Below are 13938 nucleotides of genomic sequence, written 5' to 3' on the forward strand. Positions count from 1 at the left end.
CTAGGACTGCTCCTGTCTCTGTGGGGGCCTGCATCCGCTCACGGTTGTCTCTCCTTCCAGGTGCTGGACATCCCGAGGGGGCTGGACATGCTGAGGCAGCAGAGGATGATGATGGTGCAGACGCTGTGCCAGTACACGTTCGTGTACCGCGTCCTCATTCAGTTCCTCAAGAGCTCCAGGCTCATCTGAGCTCCCACAGCTCAGGACGGGGACTGATGGGGCGACACGCTGACAGCTGACGGGAGCGCCTGACTCAGACCTCCCCGCGGCTGCCAGGCTGGGCCATGAGTGGCACCTTGACGGCGCCTGGACAATGGTACCCGGAGGGAGACCTGCAGAGCCCAGGGCTGGGGAAGGGCTGACGGAGGAGGACGTGGTCCCTGGGGCCTTGCCCGCTCGCGTCTGTCCGATTGGCAGCGCTTGCATACTTTGTGGAGGTGGTTTTCCAGATAGTTCTCTGTTGTACTGAAGCTGTGCAGGGCAACTCTGGCAGTCAGGAAGGTGCATCAATTTCTAGCTTGGATGTCTTGGAATTTTATTTTATGATTAAAGTATTTGGGGCTTTTTGGTGAGAAACTTTCCACGGGGATGGTCCACAGGTGTGAATAGTTCCCATGTAAGTTTGTATTTAAAACCATTCTATCTCTTGTTATTTTTTTTAAAAACTTTAACAGTTTAGTTACCAAACCTAAAATTACAAGAAGAATCTAAAAGTGTTATTTTGAAACATAGAAAGCATTTTTATATTCAGAAAATTTTTTATTCTAGAATATTCTATATATTTGTACCTTCTCTATTTTGCAAACAAGAGTTCAACTCATTAAGGTACTGAAATGAACCCATTACTGTAAGAGAAAGTCGGGAATGAAGGCACATTATTGGAAATGTAAGACAATACTCAGAGTCACTATTTTTTTCAGTATTATTTGTAAACCTAAACCAGTTTGATCTGACTGGTTGAAACTGAAGTGAAAGACAGTTGCCTAGGTTGGTTTTAAGCACTTTGTTGTTAAAGACAAATCTGAATTTTAATATATGTGTTTCTTGATAGATGAGACGCTAACAGTGGGTATCCAGAAGTGTTTGGATGGGAGAAGGGCTAAGCATACGTGGGTGGTCAGGGCAGGGTAAGTGCGGTGTAATTGCGGGACGGCAGGCGTGAGATGCCTTTGACAGAAGTGCAGTATTAACTCTGCTCCCCCTGAGAGGCTGGGGTGGAGAGTGGGGGCTGGGCGGTGGGTAGGTACCTGCTGGGAAGTTCAGGTCACTCTCTGTGACTCACTGTTTCCTTGGAATTCTTACACCTGAACTTCTGTTCTTTTTTGATAAAGAAAGTCAGGTTTATTTTATCATTAAAAGAAGCCTGGAAGAGGTTTTATCTGCTGACTGAAAGAAGGGAAGAGTTAGTAATAGTTTCACCTCACTTCCCAAAACTACAGCCCAGACTACTTGTGGCTCCCATAGATTGCTGTTTTAGTCAAGAGATGCTGGGGTTTTAGTTCCCCGAGCCCCTAACTTCACCGCTGAGGTCAGTGTTAGCTTCTCGGTTCCTCCTCCCTCCATCGATCACATCCTGATGGCTGAGCTAGAGAGGGAGAAGGTGGCCTTTGGTCGGGGCTAGGATGGCCTTGTCACAGAGGGACTTGAGTATAAGGACTTAATGGGTAAGGAACCATCTCATTTTTCCTTTTGAGGTTGCTTCTCTAAAATGCAGAGCTTCCAAAATGCCACATCTGGGGCTGTTCCCCTAATGACAGTGTCCTAGGAATGGTTCTGATCTCCACGTTCACTCTGAAAGCAGTTTCACTCACAGTTGAACGTGACCACTGACTGTGTGTTGTCCACTGTGAGACAGGATTTGCTTCATACAGTGTGGATTGGCCTGTCTCTGGGTTACCCAGAAACCAGCGCTTAAGTGGGTAATTCAGGAGACAGTAGTGAAAACGAATACTGGAAGTGGGCACACTGCTCACTTTGGGATAAAATGTTAATTTTAACCTGAAATTGTTTTAAGAGTCAGGTTTAAATAACAGTGGACCCAAGTGTAAATACTGAGAAAGAGCTTCTGGAGGAATGAGATGAGAGGTTTTTATGATCATATTTCCCATCTCCACATCGTGTAAAGGATGGGAGTATTTTCAGTGTTGTTTTTTTTTCCTCCATGGTACGTTTTTTTAAGAAATACTATTCTGTCAAGTTTAAACATTTTGAAGTGTCCCATTGACAAGAACATACGGTAAAACAAAAATCTAAAGAGTAATATATGGTATATTTGTGTTCCAGTTGTAATAATTACAAGTAGATTACTTCTGAGGGCTTACTTACAGTATTTAAATGTCACTCTTAAAATGTTGCATGTTTGACCCTTGTGAATATTTAAACTTTTTCAGTTAGTGAATATGGAAGTATTTCTGAATAAAAATCGACATTACTGGACTTTGAAATAATGTGATCTTCAAGAACAAACTGTACAACGTTTAGGCTTCATAGGTTTGCCACATCTGAACCGAGGATGTTGCTTTCTGCCAAACTTACGTAGTGCTTTGCTGTCCCAGTATCTCTTAGTTCCTTGAGATTCTAAATTTCATAGCAAAATTACCAAAATGTACATTTTCACAAAAAGTAGGTTACAAGCCAGTGTTTTCCAATGGATTGATTTTGGCATCTCTGTATCAGTCTTCCTGATGAGTGGGGTCTTTTGAGGACATATTCTAGCTGAGAGTTTTGAGCACAGAAAGTACTCCTTAGGAATGTCAAGTGCAATCATTATTACTTACTTTCCTATGGAATACCTGCTGTGAAGTATTCTGAAAACCCTAGTATTTAGCCTTTAAGACCCTTTGGCAGAATTAAAACAGAAGGTGGACGGACTTATGCTTCCTTGGAAGCTTCCAGAAAGAGGAAGGTCTAGGCAAAAACGCAGAGGAGGAGTATGTGTCAGGGTGGAGGACTGAGTGAGGACAGCAGGCAGGCCAACTTTTCTGTGAAGCTTTCGTCGTCAGAAGAAAACAGCCCCTTCAGGATGGGTTGATATGTTAATATTCACAACATTAAGAAAATATATATGTATATATTACATATATATAATATAAAACCTCACGTTTTAAAATGTGCAATTGGAGGTCAGCGGCACTGTAGGAGCAGGTTGGAAATTTGCATGAACAAATGGAAGCAAGAATTACTGTTTATTGTAAATTGTTTTTAAGCTCTGACTTTTTAAGTTTTAATTTAGTTATTCATTTTAAGCAATCTCTGCCCCCAACATGGGGCTCAAACTCATGACCCCGAGATCTGGAGTCACATGCTCCCCCCACTGAGCTAGTCAGGTGCCCCTGAAATTGGACATTTTAAAGGAGCTCTTTGGGATATAAATTTAGGGAACTTGTTTCCCAGCAAGATTTCATGTGGAACAAGCTAGAACTGTCTTTTTTCCAGTTAAAAGTTTATTTTAAAAAGAACCCTAAATTGGAGGGGACTCATTATTGAGGTGAGAGATATTTCAAAAATAGAGGAATAGGTACATTAGGAATTTGCCTGGAAAAACATTTCTCGAAACATGAGTTTTTCAAATTCATCTAGGTAAGGGCTCCGTTCCAGTATCTACAATTATAGAGAAATGAGGAAAAATAAGAAAGCCCAGTTGTTTGAAGTTTGCATGCGTTGGGGATGAGTGGATAAAGGATTTTAGGCAACAGTTGAAGGAGTCCTCGGGCGATTAAAGTGGCATAGTTTTCCATATATTACAGGCAGTTCCCAAATAAAAATTATGCTCTAAAAATTCAGATGTGTGTGGAATTATTGAGAAAAACAGTGATATTTCCCCTTGTAAACAGTAGCCCAAGTGGGTGTTAACTCACCTGATTTGTCCTCCCAAAGCTTGTTTGGTGTAGAACCAAATCGTCAAAACCGGAGCTCTGAAAAACACAGAGCAAATTTTCTCCCTGCTGCACCCTGGTGGTGAGATGCGAGAACGAATTCTCTGTCTGGTGGTAGGGACTCCAGCCTCAGCAAGGGGCTGGCCAGGTACAACAGCCTTTGCTTAGAGAACTCCACAGAAGGGAACATCCACCACGCTTACAGAAGCTTGAATGGCTCATGAAGGACAGGAATGGACCAGGACGTGGGATGAAATGAGCGGGCATGCCACCTGTGAAAGCAGGCCGGGGGTGAGGGAGGGTGAATTGGCACTGCACTTGCCTGCCCTTCCTGTTGCCCCCTAAATACCCTCCCTTTCCTGTCCCTGGCAACAAATGGGAAGCAGAGGATGGGCCACGAAGGAAGTTCAAGGTCTGCAGCACCAGGCTGAGGAGGCATCAGTTCCAAGCAAATGTTCCCACGCAAAGGGTATGTAGGTCACATGTACATTACGTAGGGTCTGGCCACACAGCCTGTCTCCAGAAATGTTTACATTGCCCCACATACTTAAGAAATTAAAATAGTTCTCAAAAATCTAGAGTAAACCTAAACTTCTCCCAATATGTTGATGGGTTAAGGGATAGTGATTACTTATCACTATCACTTATCACTAAATTACGCTTCAATAGTATCACTAAATACAGATGGATGACAAGAAAGGAGTAATTGTCTTTGAATTTCTAACCATGGAACTAACAATATGGATGTTAATTTTTGAAAATAACTAGCTGTATAAGTCTTGATCATTATTCTTTAGTTTCCATTAAGCCATTTTGTGGCACATCATATAAAAAGATAGTTAAAATCTCCAAAACCTGGGGTGCCTGGGTGGTTCAGTGGGTTAAATCCTCTGCCTTCAGCTCAGGTCATGATCCCAGAGTCCTGGAATGGAGCCCATATCACATAGTACTCTCTGCTCTGCAGGGAGCCTGCCTCCCTCTCTGCCTGTCTCTCTGCCTACTTGTGCTCTTTGTCCCTCTGTCAAATAAATAAAATCTTAAAAAAAAAAAAAATCTCCCAAATTCTCTGGCTTTGAATCTATAATTCCGTGTCCCCAAACTCGCTATAGCAGTAAACAATGCCACTGTAATAAAGCTACAATTTTAACTGAGTTGCTTGGTGTTTTACCTGTGTGAAAATATCAGTACTCTTAAGTTGTCAAATGTCCACACTATGGACATTTTAAGTGTGCATGTGTGTTTTAAAGTCCCACTCAAAAACTTGTGGGAGAAAATATACAGTATTCACTCTTAGGAGCAGGTCTGTGCCAAAGAAATTCAGAAGGTGGGGTTATCTGTATTAACCAGAACACGAATCTGACCTCGATTTGGGGGGTAGGTTGACCGGACTAGTACAGAGTTAATGACAACTGGCTTTCTGTTTCAACCTGCTCGTTCATCAGCTGAGAAAATCTGAACAAATGAATGAGGGATAGAAGCTCAGTCACTCATTTTTTTAGAAGAATGCAAATGTCATAAGTCATATATGATCAGTGCTAGGAGATCGTCCTAGAAGTTTATTAGAAATCACTTGCAGTTAATGGGCCACTGAGACAAGATCTTTTTCTTTATTCTGTCGTATTTTACAAAATGTAGTTTGATCTTAGAGTTAATTATCTCATAAGGATCTAATGGTTTTGTGGTTTACTGGAATAAGTCTAGTGCAAATACTGGTTAAGCCCAAGTGGCTTGAAGAAGTAAATACTCTCCAGAGGTGAGTGACAAATTTATTTCCAGAACAGATTTTTTTACGACAGTATTAAAAATAGTACAAAACTCAGGTTAACCCTCTGAAGTTAAGAGATGAAAGAAAACAAACACAAACAGAAGAGAAAAGATACTAGAATTTGCAACAACTTTTAGACCAGAAGAGTTCTAATGGGTTTTATTTGCATAGTCTGGTTTTTATGGCAGGACAGAGAAATTGAAGCAGTAGTTAACTGTGCAAGGATGATTTTTAGTGCTTTTGAAACTTTTCTGTTACTATCAGCTTGGATGCCTTCATATTAGAGTTTCTCAATTCTATATTTGAGTAAGTAGCTTAATTTCTCATAGAATTGAGCTATTACACAATTATAAGTATATGCAATTTCTAAGCAATGCAAAATGAGGGGGAAAATAAAAATATTCGTTAGTATATCAAGCCTCTTTAAAAGCTCGGATACTTACTCAACAGATTGATTGGCACTGGGCCATTGGAATATATATATATTTTTTACTGTATTTTCATGTAATTTTTTACATTATGATATAAAACAGATTTTTATCATGGAAATGTTAAATATTTTCCTATGAAAACACCTCAATGTTTCATTCTATTGTGCTTAACTGGAGGAAATATTCTGAGATATAAAGATGCAGTTTGGCTCAGATGAAGAATTACAATGTAACGAATCAGAAATTTGTTGTATATTTCTGAATTGTATGATCTGGTTAAAAACTGAAGCAATCTAAACCCTACCCATAGTGAATTTAGCAGAGCATCATTTAAAAATAAACATCTAGGGGTGCCTGGGTGGCTCAGTGGGTTAAGCCTTTGCCTTGGGCTCAGGTCATGATCTCAGGGTCCTGGGATCCAGCCCCACATCGGGCTCTCGGCTCAGCAGGGAGCCTGCTTCTCACCCCCACCCCCACCTGCCTCTCTGCCTAATTGGGATCCCTCTCTCACTCTGTGTCAAGTAAATAAATAAAATCTTAAAAAAAAAAATCTAGATAGCAAGCCGATTTAAGTAAAAATTCCAACAGAAGTTAATATGATTTAACAGATCTAATAAACCCAAAATTTGGAGAAAATTTATATGAAATACATTTTCTTAGAAAACGGCCCTATAATTCAAACAATACACTGGGAATTCTAACTTTTCAACATGCTAGTATAAAGAATTGTCTAGTATTATTTTATAGTTTAAAAAGCAATTTAAAAAAAAGCAATTTTAAGTGCTATCTGGAGATTAATGTAAAAATGTATAAGCAGAAGAACTTAATTCTTTTAAACCATAATTGGTTTGTAAAATTGTGTATTTTTAATGGGCAAAAAAGTTTGAATGACTGTAATATATGTGAAATGAATGTATTAGTTTTTGCCATGAAAATAAATATTGAAGCTGTAATTCATGTGTGAATGTATTAGTACAATTAAAGCTATTTTGCTTGTGTTTTTTTCACTCTAGATCTTATTGCATGGAGGCATATAATTAGTCCCATTTCCCTCTGGATTATTCTTTATTTATACTATTTAATTACTTTTTAGAGTGTGTACATAATGCAGGCACACAGGGGAGGAGGGAGAGGGAGAGAGAAAATGTTAAGCAGAGCCCCACACCTAGCATACAGCCCCATCTCATCACGAGCTGAGCTGAAATCAAAAGTTTAATTTTGGTTAACCAGCTCAGCTGCCCAGCATCTCCTCTGCTGGATTAGCTGGATTATTTTAGTATTAATTTTAATTCATTTATTTTAAAATATTTTATTCATTCATTTGACAGCGAGAGAGCAAGAGCGGGGGGAAGGGGGCGTGGAGGCGGAGGGAGAAGCAGGCTCCCCGCTGAGCAAGGAGCTCAAAGAGGGGCTCCATCCCAGGACCCCCGAGACCGTGACCTGAGCTGAAGGCAGGTGTTTAACCAACCAAATCACCCAGGTGCCCCAGATTATTTTAAAGATTTTTTAAATCTTTTATTTATTTGACAGAGAGAGGGATCACAAGTAGGCAGAGAGGCAGGTTGGGCGGGCGGGGTGGGGGGGAGGCAGGCTCCCTGTTGAGCGGGGCTCGATCCCAGGACCCTGGGATCATGACCTGAGCCCAAGGCAGAGGCTTTAACCCACTGAGCCACCCAGGCGCCCCCCACACCACCCCAGATTATTTTAAATAATGTACCGAACCATCGGGTGTTTCTTCTAGTCGTTGCCGGACGTCAGGCATCTCCGCGGTGACGGGCTGTGTAGACGTTGGAGTGCATCAGGACAAACAGGCCGCTTCACTAACGAGGACACCGGCGGAACCATTCGGTGTCCTTCCAGGACCAGCATCGCCGACGCACTTCCCAGCGGGCCGACGGAGCTCCTCCCACCCCCAGCCCCGCAGGGAGCTTTTTGTCGCCAAGTGGTCGCCTCATTTTTTGGCGAGGCTTCTTCTAGACCAGCAGCAGCGGCCCTGGAAACTTGGTAGAAATTCAGACTCTCCGGGGCCATCTGGAGCTGGCGGGCTGGAGGCCCGGACATCGGCCTCCACGGGTTCTCCGGGCGATTCTGACGTGCCTTCCCGCGGGAGAACCACCGCCTAAGTCGCTTAAAAAGCCCCAGGTGTCCCACGGAGATCTCAAGTTGGGATTCCTTCCACAGCCAAGTGTGACCGTCCCCTCGCACGGCCAGAGGGGGCTTTGCGGCCAAATGACAGGTCTTGAGGTGGGGACTGTGTGCTGGGTCCGGGGTGGGGCGGCGCAAATGAACCTCAAGGGGCCCCGAGGGAGGCAGGAAGGCTCCTGCTCCCGAGCAGACCGGCTGATGGAAGCCGAGGTGGGGAGAGACTTGAAGGTGCTGCCCAGCTGACCCCCATGAAGGAGGCGGCCGCAGGGGGAACGGTCGCGGGCGGCCTCTAGAAGCCGGAGAAGCCGAGGCCACGGTCTCCCCCAGAGCCTGCAAGAGGGCAGCCCTAGCGCGATTTGGATTTTAGGGCGTCTGACTTCCGGAACAGTAATAAGGCTTTCTTTAAGTCCCTAAGTGCGCGGCAACTTGTTACAGCGGCAAAGGAAAACCCGCGCAAGAGTGTATTCGTCCTGTCGGCGGAGCCGGGAGGTCAGCTCCGTGACCCGAACGTGTTCGCGGAACCAGCGCCGTCGGGCAGCCGCGCTTGCAGGGCAGCTGGGCGGGCGCCGCCGTCTGCTAACCTGGATGCTCATCCCAGACGCAATTCCTGAGGCAAAGGTTGGTTTTGGAGCAGAACGTCCCTTAGGTCAATTCAACTCTCCTGTTCCTCGCGTATAGATGAAGCATGGATTTGTTCTTTGGGGCTGGGCCATTAGAGGTCCGTCTGCCGCTTTTATTTATTTATTTATAAAGATTTTTTTATTTGACAAAGAGAGCACAAGTAGGGGGAAGAGCAGAGAGAGGGGGAGGGAGAAGCAGGCTCCTCTCTGACCTAGAAGCCCGACGCAGTACTCGATCCTAGAACTCTGGGGTCATGACCTGAGCTGAAGGCAGATGCTTAACAGACTGAGCCACCCAGGCGCCCCTATCTGCTGCTTTTAAAAGGTCTGGGAAAGCCGCTGATTAGGTGGCATCCTCTATCACCGCAGTGTGATGGGCCCAGCAGGTGCCTCCCACAGCGCGGTGGCAGCACGTGAAGGGCAACCAGCTACTCCGATCTTGGTTACCTCAATGATATTTTCTAAAGCCCCGAGGAAGTAAGCCAAGGCTAACTTTGGTATATTAAAACTAAAATCTTGGGGTGCCTGGGTGGCACGGTTGGTTGGGCGTCTGCCTTTGACTCAGGTCATGATCCCAGGGTCCTGTTGGCATTCTCCGCCCCCCCCCCACTCAGCAGGGAGCCTGCTTCTCCCTCTCCCCCTGCTGCTCCCCTGCTCATGCTCTCTTGCTCATTCTCTCCTTCTCTCGCTCAAATAAATAAAATCTGAAGAAAAAAAAAAGAAAACTAAAATCTTTGGATCATCTAGGCCAAATTAAACCAGGGCCCAGGGCAAATTAAAAATTGATAGGCAACCTTGAAGCTAACCGATCCACTTGGCAAATTGTCTTGCCCTGTAAAAGCTGTTCTGATCTTTGCTGATTGGCTTCACTGGGAAACAACAACAACAACAACAACAACACACACACACACACACACACACACACACCTGTGAGTTTTAGAAGAAAAATCTCAGGAAGATGCTAATTTATGTTTTACACCATGTAAAACGTGAGCAAATGAGGAAATTTTCTTGTAATTTAGCAATTTGCTACATTCTCCCTTCCGTGGGTGATTTGTCCTTCCTATAAAGACAGGAAAAGTCTGTCCTGTTTCCCGCTAAAGTCGCCTGTGCCTAAGTCTCTCCTCTAGCTTCAACTGTCTCCCTCCGTGAACAAATACATTCATTCTCAAGCAATGACCTGGAATCCAAAGAGAAATAAGTCTTTCCTCTTTTTTCTTTTTAATTTTTTTTTAAATTTATTTGAGAGAGAGAGATCACAAGCAGGCAGAGAATGGGGTGGGGGGGAAGCAGGCTCCCTGCCAAGCAGACAGCCCGATGTGGGGCTTGATCCCAGGCCCCTGAGATCATACCTGAGTCGGAGGCAGAGGCTTAACCCACAGAGCCACCCAGGTGCCTGAGAAATAAGTCTTTCATCTTAAGAAGCCCATAGTCTAGACAGGAGAGAAACTAGGCACATAAACAATATTGTAATTCATATTATGGATCTGAGTGATGCCGGATCCCAGAGCAAGTGGGACAAATGTTGGAGCAATCAGATAAGGTCTCATGATGTTACAGTCTGGGCTGTTGGCGAAGGCCCAAGAGGGCAGCACAGGGGAAATGATAATCTGAGCTGTTAGCAAGTACGAAGGGGAGGTGGGCAGGGGTATGGAGTGGGGGAACCTCTGCCATGCTTAAGGAACAAGTAAAATTCGAAGTGCTAGACACTTAGGATGCTTGGGGGTTGGATGGCTAGAGATGAACTGGGAAGGAAAACATGACTTGATAAAAAAATGCAAAGGGACCTGGACTTTGTCAGTAAGAGGAAACTCTCAAAGGTTTTTAAAAATTTTTTATTTATTTATTTGTCAGAGAGAGAGCACAAGCAGGCAGTGTGGCAGACAGAGGCAGAGAGAGAAGCAGGCTCCCTGCTGGACAAGGAGCCCGATGCGGGACTCAATCCTAGGACTCTGGGATCAGGACCTGAGCCAAAGGCAGTGGCTTAACCGACTGAGCCACCCAGGCATCCCAAAGGTTTTTGTTTTTGAACAGAGTGGTGACATGGTGTTAGAATAGCAGCTGTGAATATTTAATTCACACACAACCTATTTAGTTCTTAGAGCCCAGCAGTGAAGGCTTTTTAAGTTCCTTGCCACCCACAGAGGCTGGTAACCCAGCTGCTGGTCCCAGCTCAAAAGGATCAAGTTCAGGCAGTCTGTCTCAAAGGCTCACTCATCACTCCTCCAGAGAGCAGAGTGGAGGATGCTGTGGGAAGGGGTAGAAGGAGAGGGAGAAACTGAGATGCTGCTGGAACACCCTAAGCCAGTGTTTCCCAACATTCACTTCCCACCTTTGCACAACTTTGCCAGAATCAAGAACCAACACATCTAAGCTTGAATTTTATATTTGATATTTCTTTAAACCAACACATCTAAGCTTGAATTTTAAAGGGAATCCTGAGGACAGTGACAACAACAACAAAGTACCCTAAAAGATATAAAAATGAGGGTGGGTCATGGTCCTGGAGACAAAAAGCTGTACCCTGGGGTGGAGGTTGGAGAAGGCAGACATGGCAAAGCAGGCAGTGGCAGATCTGAGGCTGGGCCCAAAGGGTGGAGAACCAGCAAGAAGCCAGTTACTGAGAATGCCGTAAGCAAGATGGCTGCTCCAGGAAAGGGAGGAAACTTGGAGCCAGCGCAGAGAGACTGAGGCAGTTGCATGGATAATGGGGCAAGGGCTTTGTGGAAGAGTGAGGTTGGGACTGAAAAAAGGAGCCCTGGGGGCTGAGAGAAGGATGGGGCCCACGAAAAGATGGGGTGAAGGATGACTGATGGGGAGACCCAGGATGGGAGCCAAGCATAGGGTTGAGGATCTTTTAGGAGGTTGAAGAGGATTGTAGGATGGAAAAGGCAGGAGTTGCTCAAAAAGTTAGAGCGGAGAATTCCACATTTGGGAGCTGAGGAATAGGAGGGGCTGAGAAAGGGCTGCAGCAGGGTGACTTGGGGCCTAAGACACTGGGGGAGGAGTAGGCTGGATGCTCAGCCCCACCATATTGTACTTTAGAGTTGTTCCTGAGCCTGAATCCTGAACACAGTGGTGCCAGTCATCTTCCCATGAGTGAGACAGATCTGTCACCTATATTTGACCAGAAATCATCTCTAATACCTGCAGTGGTATACGCTACCTTTGTGAAAACCCTGGTGTGGGCCGGGGATGATAAAAGCCTGAGTTGAAGACTGGGATACTTGGGTGCCATTGCAAAGTTTCTAGAACATCTGGGTTATCATTATTTTGTTTCATCTGTATATTCTTCATAGTCCCTAGGCATGAAACTGGGACTCAATTAGTCAATTACATTATTATAACCAGCTGAAAACATCAATAGCGGTAAGTCTTCTGAGACATATATTTTTTAAGGATTTTATTTGACAGAGATAGAGAGCACAAGCAGTGGCAGGCAGAGGGAGCCTCCAGAAGTAGGCTCCCTGCAGAGTAGGGGGAGCCCGATGTGGGACTTGATCCCAGGACCCTGGGATCATGGCCTGGGCTGAAGGCAGTTACTTAACCAACTGAGCCACCCAGATGCCCTTCTGAGACATATCTTAATAGAAAAATCCCACTCATGAACTACAAGGGCAAGAGGAGATTATCAAACTGGGTTGATAGAATGTTGCCCTCATTAAGAAGGGACAATTTTTTTTTTTTAAAGATTTTATTTATTTATTTGTCAGAGAGAGAGCAAGTGAGAGCAAGCACAGGCAGACAGAGTGGCAGGCAGAGTCAGAGGGAGAAGCAGGCTCCCTGCGGAACAAGGAGCCCGATGTGGGACTCGATCCCATGACGCTGGGATCATGACCTGAGCTGAAGGCAGCTGCTTAACCAACTGAGCCACCCAGGCATCCCAAGAAGGGACAATTTTTTTAATGTGTATTTGTTTTATTTATTTTCAGCATAACAGTATTCATTATTTTTGCACCACACCCAGTGCTCCATGAAATCTGTGCTCTCTCTAATACCCACCACCTGGTTCCCCCAACCTCCCACGTCCTGCCCCTTCAAAACCCTGATTGTTTTTTCAGAGTCTGTAGTCTCTCATGGTTCACCTCCCCTTCCAATTTCCCTCAACTCCCTTCTCCACTTCATCTCCCCTTGTCCTCCATGCTATATGATAATTGACTCTTTCTGCTTATTTCACTCGGCATAATCTCTTCCAGTCCCGTCCATGTTGCTACACAAGTTGGGTATTCATCCTTTCTGATGGAGGCATAATACTCCAGAGTGTATATGGACCACGTCTTCCTTATCCATTTGTAAGAAGGGACAATTTTTCAGAAAGCTGACAGTCTGCCTAGCTCACTGGTAACTAGGAAGGCCTTGAAACTTCAGATACTGCACAGAAGTGAGAAAGAAGAAATTAAAGATATGATAGGGGCACCTGGGTGGCTCAGTGGATTAAGCCTCTGCCTTTGGCTCAGGTCATGATCCCAGGGTCCTGGGATCGAGCCCCACATCGAGCCCCACATTGGGCTCCCTGCTCAGTGGGGAGCCTGCTTCCCCCTCTTTCTCTGCCTACTTGTGATCTCTGTCTATCAAATGAATAAATTAAAAAATATATATATTCTTTAAAGATACTACAGATAAAGCTTAATGTTTCAAGATCCATGCCAGGTCATAAATCATTTCCCATTGCATACAAAATCACTTATGTTTGGGTAAACTATTTTCCCCTGAAGAGCAATTTTAGAAATCGTGGCCAATAGATCCTAGGACGACCCTGTGATTCTCACCTTCTGGCATTCATACCCTTCCTTGTATAATATCTCCACTCATTAAGTGTGGGCAGGACCTGTGACTTGGTTGTAACTAAAAGAAGGTAGCAAAGGTGATGGAAAGTCATTCCTGTGATTGTTATATAGTATCTCACTAGCCAAAGAGAAAGGAATTCTGCCAACAACCTGAAAAGAGTTTGGAAGCAGATTCTTGCCCCAGTCAAGTCTCCAGATGAGATCATATCCCCAAGTAACACTTGGCTTATAGGTTTGAGACCCAGACCAGACCCATCTAAGTTATACCCAGAACTCTTAACACACAGAAATTATAGGATAAATAATACATGTGTA

At 44.5% G+C, this 13938-nt stretch overlaps 1 protein-coding gene across 3 annotated transcripts in view; it reads left to right on the forward strand.

The window, feature by feature from the left end:
• PTPN21 (protein tyrosine phosphatase non-receptor type 21) overlaps nt 1-3782 on the forward strand; it is a 77810-nt gene extending 74028 nt beyond the window's left edge. For all 3 annotated transcript variants that reach the window (XM_059182591.1, XM_059182592.1, XM_059182593.1), the window contains exon 19: nt 61-3782. In XM_059182591.1, coding sequence (XP_059038574.1) covers nt 61-189 — 129 coding nt within the window. In that variant the 3' untranslated portion in view covers nt 190-3782. The remainder of the gene's footprint in view (nt 1-60) is intronic.
• Nucleotides 3783-13938: the final 10156 nt, after the last annotated feature.

Source organism: Mustela lutreola, chromosome 7, assembly GCF_030435805.1.
Source record: "Mustela lutreola isolate mMusLut2 chromosome 7, mMusLut2.pri, whole genome shotgun sequence".
In the NCBI taxonomy this organism is placed as follows: domain Eukaryota; kingdom Metazoa; phylum Chordata; class Mammalia; order Carnivora; family Mustelidae; genus Mustela; species Mustela lutreola.